The sequence below is a fragment of the Heterocephalus glaber genome, unplaced genomic scaffold (genome assembly GCF_053883595.1).
Source record: "Heterocephalus glaber isolate CG9 unplaced genomic scaffold, H.glaber_assembly_v1.0 deba00000943, whole genome shotgun sequence".
In the NCBI taxonomy this organism is placed as follows: Eukaryota; Metazoa; Chordata; class Mammalia; order Rodentia; family Bathyergidae; genus Heterocephalus; species Heterocephalus glaber.
The window spans coordinates 5,612,801-5,638,491 of record NW_028258175.1 but is presented as its reverse complement, the minus strand read 5'-3'; the positions used below and the strand labels follow the sequence as shown (position 1 = coordinate 5,638,491).

The 25,691-nt window shown below is 44.5% G+C and overlaps 1 protein-coding gene across 5 annotated transcripts in view; it reads left to right on the top strand.

Annotated features, from left to right (window-relative positions):
- Prkcb (protein kinase C beta) overlaps positions 1-25,691 on the top strand; it is a 312,724-nt gene that overhangs the window by 210,111 nt on the left and 76,922 nt on the right. For all 5 annotated transcript variants that reach the window (XM_004855957.4, XM_004855956.4, XM_087209105.1 and 2 more), the window contains 4 exons: positions 1,385-1,541; positions 2,581-2,715; positions 14,893-14,989; positions 24,914-25,060. In XM_004855957.4, the coding sequence (XP_004856014.1) occupies positions 1,385-1,541; positions 2,581-2,715; positions 14,893-14,989; positions 24,914-25,060 (536 nt within the window). The remainder of the gene's footprint in view (positions 1-1,384; positions 1,542-2,580; positions 2,716-14,892; positions 14,990-24,913; positions 25,061-25,691) is intronic.

The following is a 25,691-nucleotide window of genomic DNA, read 5'->3' as shown; positions in this document are numbered from 1 at the left end:
ACTTTAATGGGATTGCGTTTATTACAAACTGTGGCACTGTTATTTCACATATCCTGGATCCCATTAAGAAATTTCATTGCTATTTTCACATGACTGCAATGATCTTACGGTTTTCTCCTTTCACCTACAAATTGATGAATATATTAATAATAGATTTGCAAAGGTTGAATCATCTTTGCATTTCTGGTTGGAGTCATTATATATTTAACTTCTAGTAGATAGTTTGATTTGTTTTGGATTGAATGCATTACCTGGGATTTTTCTACTGTAAGTGAGATGGTTCACTTTGTATCCTTAAGATCTGTACACCTCTCATTTTCTAGTTGCCTTTCCCGGACATCTTACATCCCTGGCTTTTGAAATGACTCTGATTAATCTTTCCCTCTTTCTCTAGGCTGATGTTTTATTCTACCGCATCCTTTCCATGGCTGGTTGCATTTTTAATGCTGGTCCTCCACTTCCTTTCCTTCCCTAAGCCAGACAGAGGAAGAAGTCTTGCTACAATTCTGCCAGTATTTTTCCTGCCTTCTCTCTCTGGACTGTCAGGGTGCTGGTTAGCAGGTGCACCTTGATTTGGCTGGCAGCTCGAATTTGTTTTTAGCTTTTTGTTTCTGAATTGAGGTAAAATTCACATCACATAAAATTAACCATTAACTTTTTAAAGTGTCAAGTGTGGCGGCATTTAGTACTTTCACAATGTTGTGCAGTCATCATCTCTATCTCGAATAAAGTTCCAGCACCCCTAAAACACTGTACTCAAAAGCAGTAGCTCCCCCTTCTCCCTCTGCCCTCAGCCTGGGGTAACTACTAGTTTGCTATATGTCTCTGTGGATTTACCTCTTTGGGAAATTTCATGTAAATAGAATCATATAATTGGTGACTTTTTGTGTCTGGTACATATATGTTCACAGTGACACTATTCCCAATAGTCAAAAAGTAGAAATAACACAAGTGTCGATCCACAGATGAGTGTATAAGCAAAATGTCATCGATTTGTACAGTGGGATATTATTGAGCCTGCAAAGGGAATGAAGAGGTGATCCGTGCTGTCACATGGGCCTTGGGAACATTATGCTAAGTGGAAGAAGCCAGTCTTTCTGTGGGCTTTGTAGAAGACAAGCTTAGCAAACTCACAGTTATTCTTGGGTGTGGTGTAGGAAGAGCAAAATGGAATCAGAAATCACTTTGTAGCCAGTGTACAACAGAATCTACATGTTATGAGCTTATCCTCTTTGTACACCCCTAGCTGTTGATATTAATAAAAGTAAAATTCCCAGGAAGCAAGTGTGGGGCCAGGGACCCTGCCTGCTGTGTGTTCTGCAGACGCTACTGCTTGGGAAACATTTTGGGCACTGTTAATGTTAGAACTTCTTTTCCTTTTCAGTAAGAGATGCGAAAAACCTGGTTCCCATGGACCCCAATGGCCTGTCGGATCCCTATGTAAAACTGAAACTGATTCCTGATCCCAAAAGTGAGAGCAAGCAGAAAACCAAAACCATCAAGTGCTCCCTCAACCCTGAGTGGAACGAGACATTTCGATTGTAAGTTGACGTCTCGGTGGCCCAGCGTGGAAGGGAGAGGCGGATGTGGGATACCGGAAACTGGGGGTTCCTCTCTCCTTGCCTTCTGTGTCCTTCCCTCCTTCTTCCCCTGCCTTGTTGCCTCCCTCCCTCATTCCTTCCTTCCTTTTTATCTCTTCTATCTGCATCTTTTTGGTGTTGTGAGCCAAGCAAAAATTCAAACATATTTTTAAAATAGAGTTCAGAAGGCCTGTGATGTGAGGCGTGCGTGGGATGGGAATAGCGCAATGTGTTGCTAGGTGAAGTTGTGGGACTTAACCAACAGTGCGATATACCTGCAGGGTGTGGTGACAACCTCTCTAGGGCTCAGTTTGGGGGGTAATGCTGGGTCTTCAGACTGCGGGAGATCTCCATTAGCTTCCCTGGCCAGTGCCCCAAAATGTGGGCCAACAAGTCTGGCGTTAATTACAACAGCTGATATTTATTAAGCATATACTATGCCTAACACACACAAGTTAAGCGATCTAAATGCATGGGCGTGTAGAGGTTCTGTAGCAAACCTGAGGTGCAGTGGGCTTCAGGACAGTCTGACAGCAGAGCCCCTGCTGCAGTCACAGGGGAAAGCGCGTGACTCTGGATAGCCCCATTTCCCAGAGCACACTAGGAACTGTCTCAGCTTTAATCAGGTGCCTCAGACCAGACAGTTTCCCTACACACTGCTTCAGCCTCGACCCACACATGTGCAAATACACACGCACACCCCCAGTGATGTAACCTCTATCTGTATTCAGTAGATTCCTGAACACTGCGGACCCTATTAAGACAGACAGCAGAAGCAGGGGCTGCTCCTGTCGGACTGGCCTAGGTCCTCCTCCTGTGCGAGCCACAGGCTGTCAGACAGGAAAAACTCCTGTCTCTGGGGAATGGAAACCTCCCATGTTTCTCAAAGCAGCTTGTAAGGTTTAAAAATTTCTACCTCCAGGTCTCGTCCTCTTGTACATTTCATCTGCTTGAGAAGTCACCACGGCCTCTGCTGCCTTCTCTTTTTTCTCTCTTCCAGTCAGCTGAAAGAGTCAGACAAAGACAGACGACTGTCCGTGGAGATTTGGGATTGGGATCTGACCAGCAGGAATGACTTCATGGGGTCTTTGTCCTTCGGGATTTCTGAGCTGCAGAAGGCTGGTGTTGATGGATGGTAAGAAAGATCTGGCTTTGGGAACTACAATACAATTCAGTCCAGCCGGCACGGGATCGAGTACGTCTTCCTTTTCTTCCTGAAAGTGAAACATGAAAGCAGTCCCACAGTGAGGGCTGGTAGTTTGGGTCAGCCTCACAGACATGCCTGACTTGATCCTTCTACTTACACAGGAATAATAAGCTGCCAGCATTTTAGAAACCTGAGGCTACAAGGAAACAGTTGAGACCAGCTGAATAGCGAATGCCCCATCAGACAAGACGTGGTTTTCCATTTGTTGCGGTCCTCACTGCTCCCTGCTTGTCACATTTGCCCTACTTGACACCATTAGGTGATTTGACTGGCACTAAAGTGGCTCTCAGTTTACCCCAAAGCCCTGAACAATCCATTGTCAGATTTTGGCCTTTTGAGGAGGTGCATCTTCATTGAGAGCTGGCTACAGTCAGCTTCACAGTCAGCTGCAATATTTCCTTTGTTCTGGAATCTTTTCTTTTTATCTCTTTTTCCTTTTCCTTCCTTCCTTCCTTCCTTCCCTGTTGTACTAGGGATTGAACCCAGGACTTTTTCATTATTTTACTTTTTATTTTGAGACAGAGTGTTACTAAGTTTAAATTGCCCAGGCTGGGCTTGAACTCAAGATCAAGATCCCTCCCTCCCTCCCTGCACTACTGTGAACTGAACCCATGGTCTTTGTACTGGACTATAGCTTCATATCTTCAGCCCTTTTTCAACTTTTTATTTTGAGACAGAATCTTGCTAAGTTGCTAAGTTGCTTGGGCTGAGCTTGGACTTGCGAGCCTCCTGCCTCAGCTTCCCAGAGTACTGAGATTCCAGGAGCACCACACACCCAAACACACCTCCGTTTTCTAAAAGTTAACATCTCTGCAGATGTGGGAGACCATCTGGCCCTGATCTGGTTGCGAGTAGTAAGTTAAACAGAAGAATATTGCCGTGAGGAAAGAGAGACCCAATTAGAAAATGCTCTAGCATGACATTAAAAGGTCACCCAATCATCTTTTCCCCAATATTTGGATATTTCTTCCTAACATATGGATAATTTGACTTTGTACTGGATCCCACCTTCATTGACTCACAGATTGGATGTTACTTCCTCTTTAAGTCAAGTTGAAAGAGGTTAAAGACAAAGAAGGCATGATCCCCAGGGGGTAGAAGCAGCTAGGAGAGAACATAATAATAATAATTACAGTAAAGATAGCTACCACTTATTGGCTCTCACTGGATGCCAACGAGCGGGCTGAGCATTCGTACAGCACTCACTAATCAGATGTGCAGAAAAATACGAATTTTTTTCTCTGAAATGGACTCACACTTTGCCATGTAATTCTGTGACCTCGAGATGGCCGGAGAGGGGTCCCTTGTTGCACAAGGCACCTTCTGGGCCCTGCTGTTGCAGAGTGGCCATCCTGCTGGTCCCTGGACTGGTCCCCACTGGCTTTGGGAGCCCTGGTACCCAGCCTGTTGCATTCTACCGAGAGGTCCTTCCACAAGGTCCGCTCTTTGTCCCTGTCCCAGGCCACCACCTGGCCCCATTTTTCTCAGCACTCCCAGGACCCCATGGAGAGCCAAGGGTGCTGGCACAGAGCCCTGAGCCTTTCCCTTCCTCCTGCTGCTGGGAAGGCAGTGTCCTCCGGCTGAAAGCCAACTCCCTGGGGTGCCACCTCATACCTACCTCTCCTGCCCCTCTTGCTTCTCCCAAGACAGAAACACATATCTCAGCCTTCCTTCTGGGCTAGCACCTGAAACAATTTTAAATAATTGTTGGCTTCAAACAGTTGTCTACCCAAACAGTTTTACTGGGAGAACTTTAATAAGCATGCTACATTTAGCTCAGGCGAATAAAAAGAAAATATAAAGGCATAAAAGACCTGGACATCATAATAAGCTGAAGTTCAGCAATGACAGTGGAGAGCAGGGACACAAAAATGGCTAAATGGTAAGGGTTGCTGCCTCAGGGGTAAGTCCAAAACGCGACCACGGTTGCCCTTAGGTCATTGCTGAATTCTCCCAACAGTCCCAGCTGGAGCATCATTTCCAAGAACCAGAGTCGGACAGTGCTGGAGTTTGGGTCCAGGCATCTGTGATGCCAGAGCCGAAGTATATATAGGTCCTGTTCTGTCTCTTGATCTAGGGGTAGGCAGAAGCTGGAGGAAGACCATGGGTCTCCTAACTGGATGGATGTTTTGTGACCTCAGGAACGTCACCTGCCCTCTCTGTGCCGCAGCCCTTTCGGCAGATATCATGCCACCCACCAGATTGGCAAAAAAACCCTCTCCCCGTGCTTAGGATGTTGGTCAAGTTGATGAAATAATAGTTAGTAGGGAACTTTTGCAAAATACAAGCCATCTTCCAGATTTTGCTGATGAAAGATACAGGGTCAAGGGATCTATGATGCTGCCTTTGGCTCTAAATGAATCAAACTTTACAAATCTGGATTCTATTAGCATCATGTGATCTTCAGCAAGTCACGTGTCCTCTCCAAGACTTGGTTTCCCCAGATGTAAGGGGAGGGGCTTCTCTCATTATTCTGTTGTGTGGTACAATTATGCATCATATAATCATGGTACAGCCAGCAACAGTCCTATAAGATTACAGTGGAGACAGGCATGGTGGCATATGCCCATAATCCTAGCACTCTGGGAGGCTGAGGCAGGAGGATCATAAGCTTGAGCCCATCCTGGGCAACTGAATGACTTAGGGAGATCTTTTCTCAAAATAAAAAGTATAAAAGGGCTGGGGACATAGTTTAGTGTGAAGGCCCTGGGTTCAATCCCTAGTACTGGAAAAAGAAAAGATTTCAAAGGAGCTAAAGAATTCCTGTCACCTAGAGATGTCATTCATTCCAGTGTGCTACAATTGCCCGTGCTATTCAGTGCGCTGATGTGCTATCCAGATTGGAAGCCCAGGGACAGCAGGTAGACCACACAGTGCGGGCATGCAGTGGGCTACAGCAGCTAGGTTCAGGTCTGATGGTCATACAGTAAGGACATCATCTAATGACACACCCCTCGGAATGCGTCCTGCTCACTAAGTGTCACATAAATGTAATTTAAGACCACGTGGCAGAGACCGCAGGAGCAGCCATGAGCAGCCCAGATGGGTGTGCCTGCCCCAGGCTCCTCATGTGCCTCTTTACCACCAGCTCTGGCTCTGCTGTCAAATCCTCTTCTCTGTTTCTAATTTTGTTTATTTATGCTGTCTCCTTTTTTCCCTCTTGATTTTCTGGAGGTTCATCTGTTTTACTTATTTATTTTTTTCTTCAAAGAATTAGCTCCAGGAATTGTGTATCAACTCTGCTTGTTTTCTCCTTTTTTGTGGGTTTTACTTTGTACTTGTCTTTGAATTTCAGTCAAATGTTTTGCTCATTTGTCTTTCTTCTTCCACCTTATTCTACACTTTAAAAATAATAAACGAATATTTAAAGGAATAGATATTTCCTCTATGTTTCAATATGTCATGTTCTGCCTGTTTTGTTTCTTTCTCAAGGTGTCTGCAGTTGTCTTAAATTTCCTTTCTATCATTCTCTTAGGCATCTTTTTTAGCTTCTCAAATTAGCTTTTTGTTTAAATTTTTATTACTAATGTTAAATTATAGCTGTGGTATTTTATAGGCAGAGAATATGGCCTGTGTGTTCCTCTTTCTTTTCCTCTTCCTTTTGTTTTCTTTTTTTTTTTCAGTTTAGCTTGGTGAATATTTAATGTTGCTAAATGTTCTGTAAACATGACTGTAAAAATATTAGTCAGGTTTTTGATACTGGGACAAAAACCTCATGTCTGCAACATAAAGGAGCAGTGGTGTAATTAGACTCATGGTTTCAGAAAGTTCAGTCCATGGTTGGCTGGCTCCAAGGCAGGAACATCATGACAGAGAAAAGCTGTTTGTCTCATGGCATCTGGAAAACAGAGCACAGGGAAGAGCCCAAGAGGAGAGGGCCAGGAGCCAGATATAGTCCTCAGGGTCATGACCATATGACCCACCCAATCACACCCAGAATGCACTTAACTAATCTCCCAGGTTTCTCTCCTGGCAACCAAGTTTGTAATCAAGATTAACCATCTCAATCATATTAACCATTTGTAGGGTATACATTTCAACTTTTATTGATTCCACTTTATGATAATGGCCAGATCTTTTATGCCTTTATATTTTGTTTTGTTTGCTTGAGCTAAATGTATAATATTTGTTACACCTTTTCTAGAAAAATCACTTAAAATGTTAGTATTTCTAATTTTTTTGCCTTCTATGTATGCAATATTATTAGCCGTATAACTGTCCAAGCTTTATTACATTAAAATTATCTTTGTTGCAGTTAATATTTTTTCTCTATAGTTTTAGCTTGTTGCTGGCATTCATTCACTCACTCATTTATTCATTGAAAATATATAGCTAGAACCTACTGTGCTAAGATGATACCAGTGAAAAGACAGACTAGAACCTTTGGCTTCTAGAGTTTTCTTTCTAGCTGGAGAAAAAGATAAAACATTTTTAAATGATAAAAAAGGAGTACAACATAGCATGTTTGCAACTGAAAATGCTGTGAAGAAAAGTAAATAAGAAATGGGGATAGGGAATTCTAGGGGAGTGGTAGTCAGATTTAGTTTAGGTTCTCAGGAAAAAGACTCACTGACAACATGACATTAGCAAAGACCTAAAGGTGAACCACGTGGGTAGATAGGGAGAGATTGCCAGACAGAACAGCAAGTGCAAAGGCCCTGAGGCAAGAGTGTTCCTCATGAGTTTGAGGATCTGGAGGAGGACCAGTGAGAGGGCGAGCAGTGACGACTGGATGTGGGTCAGTGGGGTGGCTAAGCATTCCGTGTGGGATGTTGTAAGGACTTTGTCATCTACTCTGAGTAAAAGGGCCAGGGAATTAATGAGATCTCTTTTACCATTTAAGGTCTTCATTTTGATGCAGAGTGGTAGATCCTTCAGCCTACACCCTTGTCTACTCTTTCATGTTAAATCTTTCACAGTCTTTGATCTTGGATAATAAGTGATGTGCTGTTCCATGTAAAAAAAAGAAAAAGAAAAAGACAAAAACTGAATCTGGAAGTTTTTTCCTTTTTCTATTGGGAAGTGTTTTCTTTCCTTTTTCTGACAAGGTTGGCCAAAGGTTTGTCAATTTTGTTGATTCTTTCAAAGAACCAACTCTTGGCTTCATTGATTTTTTTGTATCGTTCTCTTAGTCTCCATTGCATTGATTTCTCCTCTGATCTTTATAATTTCCTCCCTTGTATGAGCTTTTGGGTTGTCCTGCTCTTCTTTTTCTAGAAGCTTGAGGTTCAGCATCAGGTTGTTTAATTGGGCTTGTTCTGTTTTCCTAATATGCGTATTCACTGCTATGAATTTCCCTCGTAAGACTGCTTTCATTGTGTCCCATAGATTCCAATAGGTTGTATTGTCATTGTCATTTAATTGAAGGAACTGTCTGATTTCTTCTTTAATTTCCTCTGTGACCCATTGGTTATTCAGAAGTGTGTTGTTCAATTTCCACGTGTTTATGAAATTTTTTGAGTTTCTTTTGCTATGGATCTCCAATTTCATCACACTATGGTCTGATAATATACAGGGGATAACTTCAGTTCCTTTGCACTTACTTAAACATGTCCTATGTGTGAGTATGTGGTCTATTTTGGAGAATGACCCATGTGCAGCTGAGAAGAATGTATATTCTGATTTTGTGGGGTGGAAGACTCTGTAAACATCTGTTAAGTTCATTTGTTCAAGAGTTCGATTGAGTTCTAGTATTTCATTACTTATTTTTAGTCTAGTTGATCTATCTATTTGTGACAGTGGGGTGTTGAGGTCCCCCACTACAATTGTATTAGTGCATATGTGACTTTTCATGTCTGTTAGTATTTGTTTTATATAGTTGGGTGCACTAGTGTTTGGTGCATAGATATTTATGATTGTCATCTCTTCCTCTTGGATTCTTCCCTTTACAAGGATGTAGTGTCCTTCTTCATCTCTCTTAATCAGTGTTGCTTTGAAATTGACTTGATCTGCCAAGAGGATAGCTACTCCTGGTTTTTTTCAGGTTCTTGTCACATGGAGTATTGTTTTCCACCCTTTAACTTTCAGTGTATGAGTTTCCTTTTGAATTAAGTGTGTTTCTTGTATGCAGCATATTGTTGGATTTTGCTTCTTGACCCATTCTGCTAGTCTATTTCTTTTGATTGGTGAATTGAGACCATTAACATTGATGGTTATAACTGAAACGTATTGACTTGTCATTGCCATGACTTTTTCTTTTTGTTGGGTTCTCCCCCTTTACATTTAATTTCTTGTCATGCCAGATGGGTTCATTCTGCTTTGCTTCCTGGGGTTGTGATCCTCAATGTCTGTTCCTAGGCTATTGTGTAAAATTCTTTGGAGTGCTGGTTTGGTATTCATGAAGTTCCTAAGGTGCTCTTTGTCATGAAAGTATCTTATTTCTCCATCCATTTTGAAAGATAGTTTTGCAGGGTACATCAATCTGGGTTGGAGGCTGTTTTCTTTTAGGGCTTGGAATATGTCACTCCAAGCTCTTCTTGCCTTGATGGTTTGTGTTGAGAAGTCTGCTGTGATTCTGATGGGCTTTCCTTTGTATGTGATTTGTTTGTTTTCTCTGACTGCTTGGAGAACTTTGTTCTTCTGTTGTGCTTCTGGAATCTTAACAATTATATGCCTATGTGTAGATTTTTTTTGATCAAGGCTATTTGGAGTCCTATATGCCTCACTTATCTTTATGTCAAGCTCTTTTCCTCTGCTTGGGAAGTTTTCTGCCATTATTTCTGTGAAGAGATTTTTTTATGTCGTCTCCACTCTCTCCTGTTTCTTCATTGAGCCCAATCAGTCTTATGTTATTCTTCTTTGCATCATCTAGCAGCTGCTGGATTGATTTCTCATGTTCCCTTATAATTTTGAAGCAATTTTTCTTTTCCTGGTCACTAATTGCAATCTTCTATATCTGAAATTCTGTCCTCACATTGGCTCATTCTGCTGTGTAGACTTTCAATGGAGTTTTTCATGTCCTGGAAATCTATTTGCATCTGTTTTATGGATTCCATTTGTTTCTTCTGTTGGGATTCCATCATGTTCCTGAGCTCCTCTCTAGATTTATTAATCATGTCTTGCACTAGGGACACAATTTCTCCTGTTATCTGAGAAATTATTTCTGATTTCATTTTTTCCAGATCCCCTTTTGTTGCCAGTTCAGTGGGTCCAGGTGGTTGAGTATCAGAGTATTCCATCTCATTTCCCTTTAGGGTTGCTGTAGGTGATCTGGAAGTCTGGTTTTGAGACTTATTTACATATTTTCTCATTTCAACTGGGGCGGGGCGCTGTTAGCGCCTGCACGGATTACCTCCTCTGAGCTGGGAGAGGTGGGACAGGGGCCGGGAGCAGCGGCAGGGATGGTGACCAAAAAGCCCTTTCCTGTGGGCTGGGAGCAGCCGGAGGGATAGTGGCCGGGAAGCCCCTTCCTCTGGACCAGGAGCAGTGGGATGGTGGCTCAGAAGCCCCACCTCTGGGCCAGGAACAGCGGGACTCAGTACCTTGGTCTGGTGGTCTGGTGTCCTCTGCATCTTTGTAGTGTGGAACCAGGTGGCTGGCTGTCTGCAGCGGGGTGATTCGGTGTCTTCCGCATGACCCAGGACCTCGGTAGGGCGTACACAGACCTTCCTGTGTGCAGCGGACTGATTCGGTGTATTCCGCGCGCCCTTGGGAAGTGTTTTCACATGTATGGCCTTTGTCATATTCTATTATGAAGTTTCTGTTTCTAAAAATTTTTTTCTTTCCTATTTTATTCTATTTTACATCTCTTTCTAAATCCATAACTATTCTCTGTAATCACTGTTACCTTAAAATTGTATTTCTTTAAACTTTCTTTTGTTATTATTAATAATGACATTTTGGTATTGTTACAAAAAAACAAGGATGATGATGTTTTGAAATCAGACTCTCCGAGTTAGGATTTCTGCTCCACACTATTTTGTAGCTGTGTAGCCTCCGGCAAGCTATTTAGCTTCTCTGTGCCTCCCTTCCTTTTTAGGAGATAATAGTGGTGATTATGACACAGAATTGTTATGGTATCAAAGTGCTTAATCTAAGGCTCCCCGTGTGTGGGAAAGAGTAAGCACTCAGCAAGTGTCAGTTATCATTGCTAACTGAGTAATTATTGGAAAGTATACATGAGCAAACAAGAAATATTTTCCAGAACCCCATTGCCCAGAAATAAACACTATAATAGTATTATAGTTTTTCCTGTGTGTATGTATGAAAAAAGCTGAAAGCTTGCAGCAGATCTGTCTGGTAATCTGCCTTTTCCACCTAACAGTGTATCATGGACTTTTTTCTTTGTCACTCAGTACTCTTGGGAAAAATCATTTTAGTAGCTTCATGTGATCCATTCTGTGGTTCTATCTCAATTATATGATCATAAGATGGCAATGCTTATCTATAAATATAATTTTACAGTAAACATACTTGTAGTGAAACCTTTGTGTGCCTAGCTTTAATTATTTCCTAATAAATTCCTAGGCCTGGAATTGATGACTTTGAAAATGTATGCATTAATAAAGACTCTATTAACACATCCTACATTTTTAAAAAAATCACTTTATATCTTAATGTTGTGTCAGACTTTTTATTTTACTCATACTTATCAACATGTTATTATAAATTTTGAACATATGATGCAAATATACATATTTTATATTTTAATTATTTTGAGCATTTTTATTTGTGTGTTGCCATTTATTTTTGTAAATGACTGTCCTGTCTTTAACCTTTTTATTGATTTATATGAACTTTTTATATAAGAAGGATATGAATATGTCTTTGCTAACATATATACAGTCTGCCAAAAAATGTATACACACTAAAGCAGTTCACCCTGCTAATAAACGACTGGAAGATAATGGCTACAATTCTGAGCACCTTTTATAGCTGTCAAGGCCAAAGGTAACTTTTATTATGCTCATGATATCTCAATAAATTTTGTATTAAAATATTGATACAAGTTTTACTTTTCCTGATGTATACATTTTTTTGGGAGACTCTGCAGTATTTCTCCCTTTCATGTAGCATGTTAATTTTGATAGTATGCATTTTTTGAACACAAGCATTTAGTTCAGCTCTAATCTAGTAAGTATCAAACCAACTGCCAGAAAATTTTCTCAGCTTTGTCATCTAATTCACTAATTGTTATCTGAATTATCTTCCTTGTATTTTCTATATCCAATGGGTTTTTAAAATTCAGTGATTAGATTTTTCTTCTGAAAGTAATCTTTCCAGTTTTTTTCCTTTTCATAGATGCATTAATCTCTGGACATTGACAATATGACTTTCTAGAATTTTCTTTGGGCAAGAGTTCTTTTTCATGAGAGGTAGTGATGAGATTCCCCATTGTCTGTTTCTGTTTGAATGACTGAGTTTTTCATATATCCTGTTGTCTTTCTCTATTTGTTGCCCATCCTTTCAGAAATGACAAATGTTCCTGTTCTAATCTTTCAGATCCAGATGAAGGGAGGCAGGGGTCTTTTGTATTTTTTTTGAATTTTGGTTTTGTCAAATTGGATGTCTTGTCCTATGGGCATATTTGAGAGATGCTACAGTTAGAGACAGCTGTGTAACAAGCAGCCTACTGCCTGATGGAGAAGCATCTTCTCCAAGTTGGTTCTGTGCATCCCAAAGTTCAGAGGAATTCCCAATCTTCTCTTCTAATGAGTACCAGTGTCCTTATTCAGGGGCGATAAGACCTCACTCTGAAGTCCAGCAGGACCTCATTTGCTCTGTGCCATCCTGCTTGTACTGAGTGACTCCAGGGAGCCTTGCCTTTGCCTCTGCTTTGGGTACGGATGCCTCTCATTGTGTCCCGAGTACAGATGACAATTGGTGGCCTCCATTCACTCCCTGAGGTCAGATCCAGGGTTGCAAATCAGATTCTTCGGGGTTCTCTCCACTGATCACAGCTGATCATTTTCCCTCAATCTGTACTTTCCAAAGTGTGATGCCCCAAATGATTTTGGAAAGCATGTAATTTGTGCCTAAATAATAGCATCTTGTACCTGAAAGAAGCTATTCTTTTGTCAGTGCTCCTTCCACTTTTCAAATAACTGCAAAAACAAGGTCTCAGGAAGTTCTGGCATATTCTTAAATGATTCTCTTTGCCACATGGTTTTTGCTGAGCTCCCATTTTAAAAAGGGGAGGGGTCAGGTTTAGGCTTGGAGCCTTTGGTAAGCAATACTACCTACTTAGACTTGAATAACATTGGTTTGCATTGGTTTACATTTTTAACAGTTAATTTTAATTTGCTATAAGGGGCTTTCATTTTTTTTCAAGAAAGAGATAGAAAGTGTCCTGTGTATTCATTCATTTTTTGTGCTGGGGATTAAACACGAGGCATCACGTGTGCTAAGCAAATGTACTACCACTAAATTACATCCCAGCCCAGAAAGTGACTTTAAAAGTGAATTTATTATTTAAGACCAAGATGTTTTAATGAAGAGCAATAAGTCAAAATCATACACAGGTTAGCAAAATCCTCAAAGGTAGCATATGAACACATAAAGTTTGCCCATTGCCTCTCTGTATTTTTTTTTTTTTTGCTACTACTTTACTTTTCAGAATTTCCTGGAAGTCTCTGCTGCATGGAGAGCACCTTTCTTAATTTCCAGCAAAGATACTGGTGTTCTGTTATTTTTGTATTTCTTTTGGTGACTTCAGGGGAAATTTGAGGAAGAGAATATTAACTGTGGAGGTGGCATTTCTGCTTTGAATCACCTGTCCTCCTATTTTTGGAAGCTGCCTAGGATTTGTGAATGGAGAAAAGAAATTGTGATGAAAATTATAAATTTTGGTTAGGAGGTATCTGGGAGTGGGGAGTTTGGGGATCTCTTTCCTCCCCTGGTTCCTCAAATGCCTTTGGAACGCCACTTTTCCTTCCTCTTTTTCATCCTCTAACTAGCTGGAAGTGTCTGGTGTTCAGGAGACAAACTGAAGCCGCCCTGATTGTGATAAGAAAGTTAATGTCATTAATAGTGATGGCGATGAGAATCCTTCATTAGCACTTGCTGAATGCTGAACACTGCAGTTATTCACATGTGTCAGCTTCACCACAATTCTTTGAAAGGGGATTTTTAGTTCAGTGTGTGAATGTGAGATACAAAGGCTCAGTGAGCCTAACCAAATTAATCTAAGGTCACCTAAGGTCGAGAGGCAGGGACAGGGACAAGGTTTGGACCTGGGCTTGTGACGTAATCACGCAGGAGTAAGGTTTCTTAAGAGGGTGAATGCAGAAGCCTTTGGGCAGCTGCTGCAGAGAAGAGTGGTCCTGGGGAGCCCATGCTCACCCATGTGCAGCCCGATGCCGGGATGGCAAGGGGTCCACGTGGGACGTGGAAGGTGGCAGAAGCGCTGGGAAAGCTGACAGGGATGCATGGGGCATCTGCAGTAGGGGCTCTCAGAATGGAAAGCACGCAGCGGACAAAACTTGGATAAAAACACCAGTAATCTAATGGATATAACTAAGGAATCTGTGCGTGTGAAGAAAGAGAGAGAACTTACACCCTACAGACATAGACTGTGCATTTTTTTTCTGATATCCATGGATTAAGGTACAGTGTGTTTTTCCCAGAAAGCTTGGGACTAGAAGTTTTTCAGATTTCAGATGTTTTTCAGAGGTTGGAGAGAGAGAGAGAGACAGAGAGAGAGAGAGAGTGTGTGTGTGTGTATGTGTGTGTGTGCGCACGCGTGCACGTGATGGGGAAGGGATATTAATGTAAAAGCAAAATTTATGTTTCACATATACCTTATACATACAGTCTGAAGGTAATTTTATATAATTACTTTTAATTTGCACAAAATCAAGGTTTCATGGTGTGGAATGTTCCACTCATGCTGTCATGTTGCCAATGAAAAGGTTTGGCTATTGGAGCATTGTGGATTTTGAATTTTTGAGTGAGGAATGCACAATCTATAGTTATAAATATATATATAAATAATGTATATACTGTACTTGGCCATTCACATGACACAACAAAAGCCAACAAAACCAAAACCCCTCCACGCATTGTTTAAAGTGGAGCCTTTTATAGGCCTTTTTCTCGTACTCGGCTCCACATAATGATACCAAGCAGAGACTCCTGGAGTTGTCCTGACCTCTTGTCTCCCTTTAGGTTTAAGTTACTGAGCCAGGAGGAAGGCGAGTACTTCAATGTGCCTGTGCCGCCAGAAGGAAGCGAGGGCAATGAAGAGCTTCGGCAGAAGTTTGAGGTGAGCTCGCTTTTTTCTTTTTCTTTTTTTTTTTTTTTGGTGCCAGGGATCGAACTGAGGACCTTGTGCTTATGAGGGAGGGGTGGTGCCACTGAGCTAAATCCCAGGCCCCTCCTCTTTCTCTTTTTCTATCTCTGTCTCCCTTTCTTTCTTTTCTTTCTCTCTCTTTCTCTTCCTTTCTTTTTCTTTCTTTCTCTTCCTTTCTGCCATCAATGAGAACCAGGTGAATCTACACTATGCCGTTTTTTTCTGTTGATGGAGTGGTTTCTACCATAGGCTTTTCCTGACTTTCAGCCTTTGCCGTGCTGTTCTAGTTCCTAGAAAACTCCTATTTCTGCTGGACGACCCCAGTGCAATGCCTCCTTGCCTTATGCCACCATTCCTGCTTCTCTGTCCCTCATTCAGACTTAGACATTTCCTCCAAAGTGCTCATTCACTGCCCTGGTGATTTCGAGGGTGGTTTGCACTGAAACGGTAGTAATAGTAAATGAAAGAAGTGGACCGAGTTGTAATATATTTTTTAAAATTTTATTTTATTGGTACATTTTAGGTATACAATATAATGACATTCATCACTGGAAATTTGCACCTTTACATAATCTCTCTTGGTTGTTATTTTTCCCCCTTCCCCTGCCCTCCCTTCAGCCCCTCCATGCCTCCCTATTTACAAAGACTTTGTTTCCATTTTTTTGTTTTCTCATATTAATTCTATTCCCTTCTTTCCTTTCCCCTACCTTTCCCACTTCCCCTTCACCCCTTTTCTTCCTATTTCACGTTATCTATTATACTTTTAGTCCTTGTATACACTTTCAGTTTCTCACACTAGAGAAACTATTCAGTATTTACACATGTGTCCTATTTATTTCACTTAAGAGTATCGCCTCAATGTGCATCCATTTAGCTATAAATGTGTCTAATTTCTCACTCTTTATGGCTGAGTAGTTCTCCATTTTATAAAAAAACCACATTTTCTGAGGCCAAGTGAGCTAGGCTTGCCAACAGATTTGGACCCATGGGGCCATGCTGTACTCTTCACAAGTGGAATTGGTGGTGCCAGTGATTCTGTGAAATGCCTAGTGTGTGGCTCATCCCAGAGAATAATTGTATCAAATAGACTGCCCTTGGCTCTGACCTTGGGCTGTCAGATAACCCCCTTCCCTTCTCTGGGGACAAATGAACCCCATATTCAGCTATGTGGGAGCAGCAAGTATGCAGAACACATCCTAGTTTTATAAAGAAAATGTTTTGGAAGAGATAAGGTTGTGTACATACATTACACGTGTGCTGAGTGATTTCAAAGTGGTTTCAGGAAGGAAAGCACATTATTTTGTTCACATAAATTTAATGTACAGTGTGGTGGGAAATCATCAATTCTAGATAAGAACGATAGCCCACCAACCTTGAAAAGACAGATAAAATAGCATAGCTAAAATGAGATGGATTGTTGCTCTTCATTAAATAACAACACCAGAAAATTTAAAAATTACGATCACATAGAGTTCTGTGAAAGAGAGATCATGTATCTTGGGAACATACAAAAGGAATGGACCCTTGTCTGAGAAGACATGGAAAATATCATGGAAAAAAACTGCAGTGGTAATGAACCAAGTAAAGAGGGGGGAAAGCATTCCATTCAGTGAGAACAGCATGTGCATGAGCCCTGTGGCAGGGAGCTACATAGCAACCAGGTGAGGCCAACAAAAGGCCAAGGAGTGAGTTCAAGGCAAGGCTGGAGGTGGGGGGGGGCCCAGAGAGGCAGGGCTGTGCCTGTCTTGCCAAGGATGTTGGCATTTATCTTCAGAGTCATGTTAGTTTCCCCCTCGACTGGAGAGAAACAGCCCTTGAGCATCCGCAGGCTCCTCCTTGTCTTGATCCTGTGCTGTCCACACAGCTGGGTGACGGTGCTGGTTCTGACCCAGTCAGCTCTTCCTGAAAATGCGTGGCGTGAACTCAGGGGCTTGTGCGTGTCAGCCATTCCCCAGGGGCCTTCATCCTGGAAGGCCGGTCTCTCCGTGCCTGCTCAGCCCAAAGGAATGGAGAGAAGGGCCCTCCTGCCAGGCAGAGCAGAGGCCTGGATGCTTTGACAGCAGTTAGACCGGACAGCGGTCCTTCCAGAGACCCATCTTACCTAGAAGGAACAACTGCCTGGTGATCTCTCCACCTCTCTGTCTCGTCTTCTGAGTACGCAGTGTCCATTTGCTGCTGTGTTAAAACTACCATTGTGGGTGAAACCAAGACTTTTTTTCTTGTATAGAAAGAAGGCTCAGTTTTGCAAAATGATTCCTTCTGTCCTGGGGCAACTTGGGTGATATTTCAGAACACCGAGGATGACATTTTCTACTTGAGCAGAGCATTTGTCTGAGCCAGTAATTGGCTTGAAGTAAAGGACTGTTTTATCTGCATGCGACAAAATTTGTCCTTCTTTCTAGCGAGAGCCTGCAAACACTTGTTTATGCCCAAATTATAATCACTCCATACCATAGTCGTTGATTAAAAAAAATGCTTCCAACAGACCGAAAATTGTTCTCAGGCACACAGAGGGATTTCAGTTGACCTTGACTGAACGTGAGGAATATAATCCCTGTGCAGTAACCAATTAGCACCCGGAATCACTTAGAAATTACCTGCAAGCCTCTTATCTGGAGGAATTCTGAGTGCCAGTAAAATCCAGTGGCTGGAGCTGGGGTAATGGAGTTTCACAGCAGGGTGAGCCTGAGCAGTGGACACTCACTCTGGCCCTGAGCATTGGGTGCTGCCTGCGAGGCCTGTAGCCCAGCTGTGACCTCCTGGTGCACAGGGATGGGAGGACCCCGCGCTGGGCGCTCTGAGTAGGGATTTCTGACAGCCTTAGAATTCATTTATTCAACGAAGCACTTAGCATGCACTGCTTATTATTCTAAGTGCTTTATAAATATTAACTCAGTTTAATTTTCATAACCACCCCAAGTGGTAGGTACTATTATCATTCCCCTTTTTTTGCAGATGAGGAAACTGAGGTGCAGAGAAGTTAAGCAATTTTCCAAGGTCCCAGAGCAGCTCGTTGTCCAGGCTTTGAGTTTCCCCAGAAACAGACTACAGAATGCTGACTTCCCCCGTGTAAATGATGTAGTATTTGCATATAACCTGTGCACGCTCTCCCAAGTACTTTAAATCATCTCTAGATTCCTTATAATACCTAACGTAATGTCAAAGCTCTGTGAATAGTTATTATGCGGTACTGTTAAGGGAATAACGATAAGGAAAAGAAGTCTGTACATGTTTAATATAGATGCTTTTTCAAATGAATATTTTGGATCCATGGTTGGACGAACTGCAGATGCAGAACCTGCGGATGCCGAGGGCCTGCTGTGCAGTCAAGCTCGCTGCGCTGGCTGGCCCTAGGCCACTGGAGTTGAATCCCATAGCACTCTGGGAGTCCTGCCCAGAATGCAGGCTTGAGTCTCCCCACAGAGTGATTAGCCATGGCCCCCTCCTCCTGCTGCGGGTGAGGCCTGAGTCCAGGGAATTCAGTTCATACTTCAGCATCACATACCAGGGCCCTGCTGGTGGGAGGTGTTTGCTCCTGCAACCAGAAGATGAGCACAAAGGCCAGGTCGCAGGTGCTGGCAGTGAGCTGCCCCAGGTGTGGGACCAGAGCGCCTGAGGGTCTTGGCTGGGCACTGGTACACATCTGTGCAACAGAGCCTGGCATCCAGAGCAGGCTGCCTGGTTTTGAATCCCTGTTCTGCCACTTCCTTGCTGAGTGACTGGCAGCATGCTGCTAACTCACTGTGCACTTCTGTCCAACTGTATGTAAAATGGGGAATTAGGACTCTTCTGACATCAGAGGGCTGTGAGGGCTGAACAGGCAATGCATTTGGAAGCATCTTGCATCTTATGAGCATTCAGATGTCAGGGGCTGCTGGCAGTGTTACTGTCAGCTTCCCCCTCGTAATAAATACAGCTCGGAATATGCTTCCCCTGGGAGGGGTAGGAGACTGTCCATAGTCCTCCAGCTGGCCAGGGCCTTCCTCCAATGCTGGGTAGCAGAGAGTGCCACCTAGTAGCTCCTTATGAAGACTGGGTGCAGAGGAGTGTGTAGCTGAAGCCAGGACAGGCAGTAAATATCATTTCCAGGAGCCTGGGCCTGCTGCTGAGGAGCCTTCGCTGCCCTCGGAGCATCCTGGAAAGTGGCTACCTCTCTTCTTGGAAATGCTCTCCATTTGCTTTCTCTTTGAGCACTGAGTTCTAGGGCTCCACACTGCAGACGTGAAAGACAAGCATTAGTGATTCCTGTCCTGAAGGCACAGCCTACCCAGCAAGAGAAAGGACCCCCTTTTACCCCACTTGCTCGCTGATGGGAGCGTCTGCAAAGCACGAGGCGCATAGAGCTGTGGCGTCCTTGGAGGGACATGCGGCAGGGTCTTGTCCTCTGGAAGCTCACTGTGTTGGGGTCACAGGCCCAAATGCTTGCAAGAGCCAGGCTAACAACCAGACAGGCGAAAAGCTTGATCTACACTGTGCTGCTAGATCTACTTTCTCAAAAGAAGCTAGGAGTATGGGTTTCTATGAGGTGTCTTCCTGACTTTCAACAGTTGGCAACTGATTTATGTATGAAAATAGCAACAAACACTGTGCAGAACAGATTGGCGGCATTATTAGACTTCTGATCAAGATTCTGGAAGCTTAAATGACATGCTGGATGGCTCTGTCTTCTCTTGCTATAGCAAAATACCTGAAGCTGGGTACTTTAAGAAGGAAAAAAAAGTTTTTTAAAGCTCACTGTTACGTAGGCTGAGAGCTCAAGATTGGGTAACCTCATCAGTTTGGCCTCTGTTGAGGAGCTGGGTCACAGCGTGGTGGAGAAACAGAAAAGGATCTGGATGTACACTGGAGGGCCAGGCACGTGAGGTGGCTTTGCCAGCTCTTGAACAACTGACTCCACAAGGCCAGCATTACCTTTGCAGGTGCTCCCCAGTCACCCAGTCCCCTTCCACTTGCCTCCACCTCCTGAAGGTCCTACTACCTCTCACATCACAGTGGGGACTGAACCTTCCAGTGCGGAAGACTTTGGGGCCACTCCCGGGCCATATCCAAAGCAGAGCGCACGCTGGTGAGCAGGGGCACAAAGGAAACAGGAGGGAGGGAGCTACCGGCCCCGACTGAAAGGAGAGAAGGGAATTTATGGGCTGAGGGATGAGACTGTCAGCCACTTGCTGCTCTTTGAAAGACAGGGGGAAAAGCCCAAACCAAAATTAAAATAATCAGCAACTTTCAAGCAGAGCCAAAGAGGAAGTTGGAAACTGTGAGCCCCATGCCTCGGTTTCCAGTGGGCCTGTGCCCAGGACCTCCAGGTGTGTGAGCGTACACTTCCAAAGGGCTGGCACGGGCCCTGGGGTCCGCACAGGCTGGAGAGCAGTGTGTGAGTCTGACGGCTCCTCAGTCAGGGCTCAAAGGAGGCAGGAGAAAGCGGTAAAGCAGTGAGGTGCTGGGTGGGGAGGCTGCAGGGAATGTGTGCTAGGCAGGCCAGGGTGGGCAAAATCCTGTGCCTGGAGAGACAGGATTTGGGGTGCTGTGAGCATGTGGCCTGAGAGAGGCAGTACAGCTTCTGCCTGGGGTCTCATGTGTGGTCTCCACTGCAAATAAGACATCTTATCTTGTGGTTTTAATTACTCCCTTTTGCTTATAACCCCTATGTCTCTGTCTCCAATTCAGATATCTTTTCTTAACCGCAGAGCCACAAGTACCACTGCTTCCTGGGTATATCCCAGTAAGGAAGTAGCTGGGACTTAGCTGTCCCAGAAACACGTAACCCTCAGCATATTTTCACTGCTAAATAACCTTCTTGTATTAGTCAGCTTTTCCATTACTGGGACCACATGTCACACTTAACAGGCGCAATTTAAAGGGTTTACTTTGACTCAGGCTTCAGCCTGCAGTCAGCTGGCTCTGAGGCAGAAACATCATGGCGAAGGGTTTGATGGACCAAAGCTGGTCAGCCCACGGCAGCAAGGAAAACACGGAGAGTAAGACAGTCAGAGAAAAGAAAGAGGGAGGGGTGAGCATGAGAATACATTCTTGCAGGTCACTTGCCCAGTGACCATCTCTTCATCCAGGTCCCTTCCCATGGCTCCTCTGGCTACATACTCAGCCAAGGGTTGATCCACTCATGAGGTTGGCACTCTCAGTACTCAAATGAGTCTTTGCAGCAAACTTCATCTTTAAACCATTGCCTGTCAGCTGTTTCACAGCAGTTTTGTTAGCATCCCTGAAGTCTAAACGATGCAAATGCTCATAAAACAGAATAATGAACATCAACGATGAATGATACTCAGCAGTACAAAGTGCCTCGACCTGCACAGCAAAGGGTCCGAAGCCCGGGAGGGCGGTGGGAGATGAAGAAAGATGAAGGAGACCAAGATCACTCTTAGCTGGGACCACGTGGAACCATAGCTTGTCGGGAGCTAATGGCCACCTGGAGCACCAGGCGCTCTTTATAGTGGAAGGCAACTAGGAAGAGAAGGCGGGGCAAATAGTGCTACGTGGCCTACGTGGTCTAGGCGGAACGTAGTGTGATTGTCTCGTGATGGGGCATGCGCAGGAAGGAAACAGGGAAGATACAATGTAACTGCCTCCCGGGCTGTGCCATCCAGGGTCTACAATATGAGTCAAACAGACTGTCTGACAACAGACAGGATCTGTTTGGCTCTCTAATCTGTGGGGGAGAAAGGGATTAGGGAAGAGATGAAGGGCCATCTTCAGGCTTGGCCGGAGGCACAAAGAAACAAAACAACCGGTCATGGTGGCACACGCCTTTAATTCCAGCACTTTGGGAGGCCGGTGGGAGGATTGCAAGTTCGAGCCTAGCGTGGCAACTTAGCAAGATCCTGTCTCAGAATAAAAGTTTTCCAAAAGGTCTGGGGGCCTAGTTCAGTTCGAAGGCCCAGGGTTCAGTTCCCAGTACTGCCCACACAAAAGAAGACAAATTACTGATTCATGCAACATGGATGAATTTCAGTAATAGTTTGATGTGTGAAAGACATCAGACATGAAAGAGTGTGTATTCTTTGATTCTACTTAGATAGAATTCAAGAAAGACAAAATTGACCTATGAGGCTAGGGAGCGGAGCACAGGTGGCTTGTGTTGTTTGGTTGGGGACTTCCGTGGGATGGGATGGAGACATTTTATTTTGTCTGGGGTATGGGTTACGTGAGCGAATAGACTTGTCAAAATTCGTGGAAACGTGCACTTAAGATTTGTGTACTTTACCGTATGTATCTCAATTTTTAAAACACTAGTTATAAAAAGAAGAAAGTGTGGCGGATGCTTTGTCAGCACTCGAGAAAGGGCTGCGCCCTGTAGGCCATTGTGGGAGAAGAGGAATCTCCAACTCGTCTGCAGTCAGACTGCCGTCTCTCCCAACCTCTTGTCTACACTTCCAAGCTCCTCCTCCTCCTCTTCCCCATGGAAAGAACCATCTCCCCAGTTGCTCCGAACAGAAGCTGGGTGTGATAAGTCTCCCGGCCCATCAGGCCGCTCCATTCAGTCTGCAGATGACACTGGATTCAGAGTCTCATTTTCCACCTTGATGACCACAGTCAGTCCCTGACAGTCTCCAAACTCGTGTCCTTCACGTGGATCCCTTGACTCTCTGCAACCTTCTTAAAATCTTTGAGGAGTGGCCAGTCCTGCTCAGAAGCAGCCTGGACTCCTCCATGTGCAGGACAAGGACTTTCTACCCTTCCGGCCACATCTCATGCAACTGTGCCGTGTGCCTCTTGCTCCAGCCAGGCGTTTTGACTCCATGAAGGTGTCTTGCTGTCTGACCCATAAATTCTGCTCCTGCTGCCAACACAGTTCCTTCCCCTGGGTAATTCCAATATGTCTTTTGGTCACAGCGAGGGGACCCATTCCCTGCTAAAGTGCCCCCCAGTATCTGTTTTACTACTTACCCTCAGCACCTAGAGCAATACCTGGCTGGCAGTCGTCACTCAACCAGTACTTCCTGATTTAATGAGTCATCTTCCTCAGCATTCAAAGCCCAGAAAGGTATCTGTTGCCTGTTTGTCTTCAAAAGGCAACTGGATAATGCAATAATCTTAACAGCTGCCATTCACTGAGCATCTACTATGTGTTGGTCATGGTTGCAGAGAACTCTGTGACCCCTTACCTGATGGCATTATCTCCATTTTCTTGACCAGGAGACGGAGGATTAGAAAAGTTCATCCTCAAAGTGCAAGTAAGTTCCAGGCACTGGTCCAAGAACCAGGGAACAGTGGAGAAGAGCACAGACAAAAATCCTCATTTTCGGGGAGCTTATGTTCTAGTGAGAAGGGAAAGACCATCAACTGAGAAACAAGTAAACATACGGCTTTTAAAATGGAGAGAGTGACAGGGAGAAAAGAAAGCAAACAGGGATGGATGTTGCTGAGCTCTTTCATGTTTGTGATCAGGGAAGGGCTCTTCTATTAGAGATGAGGGTCCCTGCACGCGGGCATGCTTAGTGCCTTCAGAGAACAGCAACAAGGCCAGTGTGGAAGTAACAAGGAGGAGAGGCAGACATCAGAGAAGGCACGAAGGGGCCAGGTCATCTGTGGCCGTGGCTTCTGCTATGGGAGAAATTGGAAGTCCGAGGATGTCAAGGGCCACACAGCTGATCCAAGTCAGAGGCAGCACTCCGATCTGACCCAGGCTTTTAACACCTCGGTTTTCCCTGTCCTAGAATCAAACTCCTGAACAAGACTCTGGTGGCCACAGGTCTCCCGCTGTGGCCTCCTGTGCGCTCCTCATTCCAAAGCATTTGCTGCCATTGGAGCGCTGGCAGCAGGGAGCTGTTCCCCCTGTGGCACCGAGGACCAACATGGCCTCACTCATCCATCTAGCCAGCAGACAGTTAGCTGGGACTGGATTTGTCAGGAAAGCTTCAGAGGACGAGCTCTATTCCATCCTTGCACTTTCCAGTTTCATAGAGGGAAATGAGTGAGCAGGGTTTAGTCCGACATTAATGAGAAGCGACGCAGGGGAGGGGAGCAGACTGAAGGGGGCAGAGTCAAAAGGAGAATAGAGGGTCAGGGAGGGCTTCACTGAAGCAGTGGGTGCCTAGGCCGGTGAAGGGGAAACAGCAGCTGTTCATAGGGCAGCAACAGCAGCTCCAAAGGCCCCGAGGCAGGAAAGGCCCGAGACGTTTGTATTTGTGAGCTTTCTGTTACTGTGAAAAGTGCCTAAGATGGATCAGTGTAGGAAGAGGAAGAGTCCATTTAGGCTCATGCTTGCGGAGGTTTTAGGCACGGTCCGGTGGCCCATTGCTCTGGGCCTGGATGAGGCTGCTGGATGCCAAAAGTGGGGAGCACACAGCGGAGCAAACTCATGGCCAGAGGCCAAAGTGAAAGAGGAAGGGGCAGGGGTCCCACAGTCCCCCAGAACCTGAGACCTCCCACAAGGACCTACTAAGGTCCCTCCTCCATCTCCCAGTAGAACCTCCCTGGGGACTGTGCCGTCAGTGCCCAGGCCTTTGGGGATGTTTAGCCGACGATAGCCCCAGATCAGACCTGGTCTCACGGGCCATGAGAGGATCTTGGTCTTTGCCCTAAGGTTAATGGGGCACTGCACTGACGGAGCATTGTAAGCAGGAGGCAGCTTGGTTGGGTGAGAAGCTCACTATGGCTGCATGTGAGTCCAATACGGGGGGCGGGGGGACGGACAGGTGGGCTGTCCAGGGGAGAGATGAAGGCAGGTGGTGTTGGTGGGGAGGAAAAGTAGATTCTAGAAACAGCTAGGAGGGGGGAAATGGCAGCTCGTGGTGATGGGCAAGGCATGAGGGATAAAAGTGTCAAGCTTTCCTTGGGATGAGCATGACCTGCAGACCCAGCTTCTGGTGTGATTGTGTCTCCCTACGAGAGTCCCCCTAAGCCCTAACCTTGTCTTCCATGTGCTTCCTCCTCCAGAGGGCCAAGATCGGCCAGGGAACCAAGACTCCAGAAGAAAAGACGACTAACACTGTCTCTAAATTTGACAACAATGGCAACCGGGACCGGATGAAACTGACTGATTTCAACTTTCTGATGGTGCTGGGGAAGGGCAGCTTTGGCAAGGTACAGTGTGACTGGGTGGGCGGCAGTGTCCCTCCCAGAGGCAACGGCTGCTCATATGGGGCTTATGTTTCAGTGCAGGACAGAGGAAAAAGTAGATAGATCCACCTGCAGTTCGTAATGAATACTGTAAAATAAACAAATAGACTGCTCTGTCACAAACTCTTGATTGTCTAAGAAGGTGACTTCTGAACTCAGATGTGAAGAGTCACAATGAACCAGACTTGCTTTCCAAGTTAGGAAGGAATGTTCCCAGCAGAGAGAACAGCAAGGGCAAAGGTTTTGAGGTAGGAAGAGCGGGGTATATGCTAGGTGCCATCAAAAAGTGTAGGGACCAAACTGCTGAGAGCAGGTGGAGGTGGCAGATGGGAGACAGCAGAGAGAAGCGGGGGTCTGATTATGCGAAACCTTATGAGTTACAAAGAGAGCCTTGGATTTTATTCACGGTGCAGTGGGGAGCCACTGAAAGTTTTTTAAGCAGAGAAGTGACATGATTAGATTTGCCTTTTGGAAAACATCGCTGTGGCAGCTGACAATGGAAACAATTCCTTTCAAATAGCTGTATGGTTGAAAGATGACTCTGGGAGTCGTAGACCCATTCTGGATGCCTTTATAGATACCATGAGACACTGTT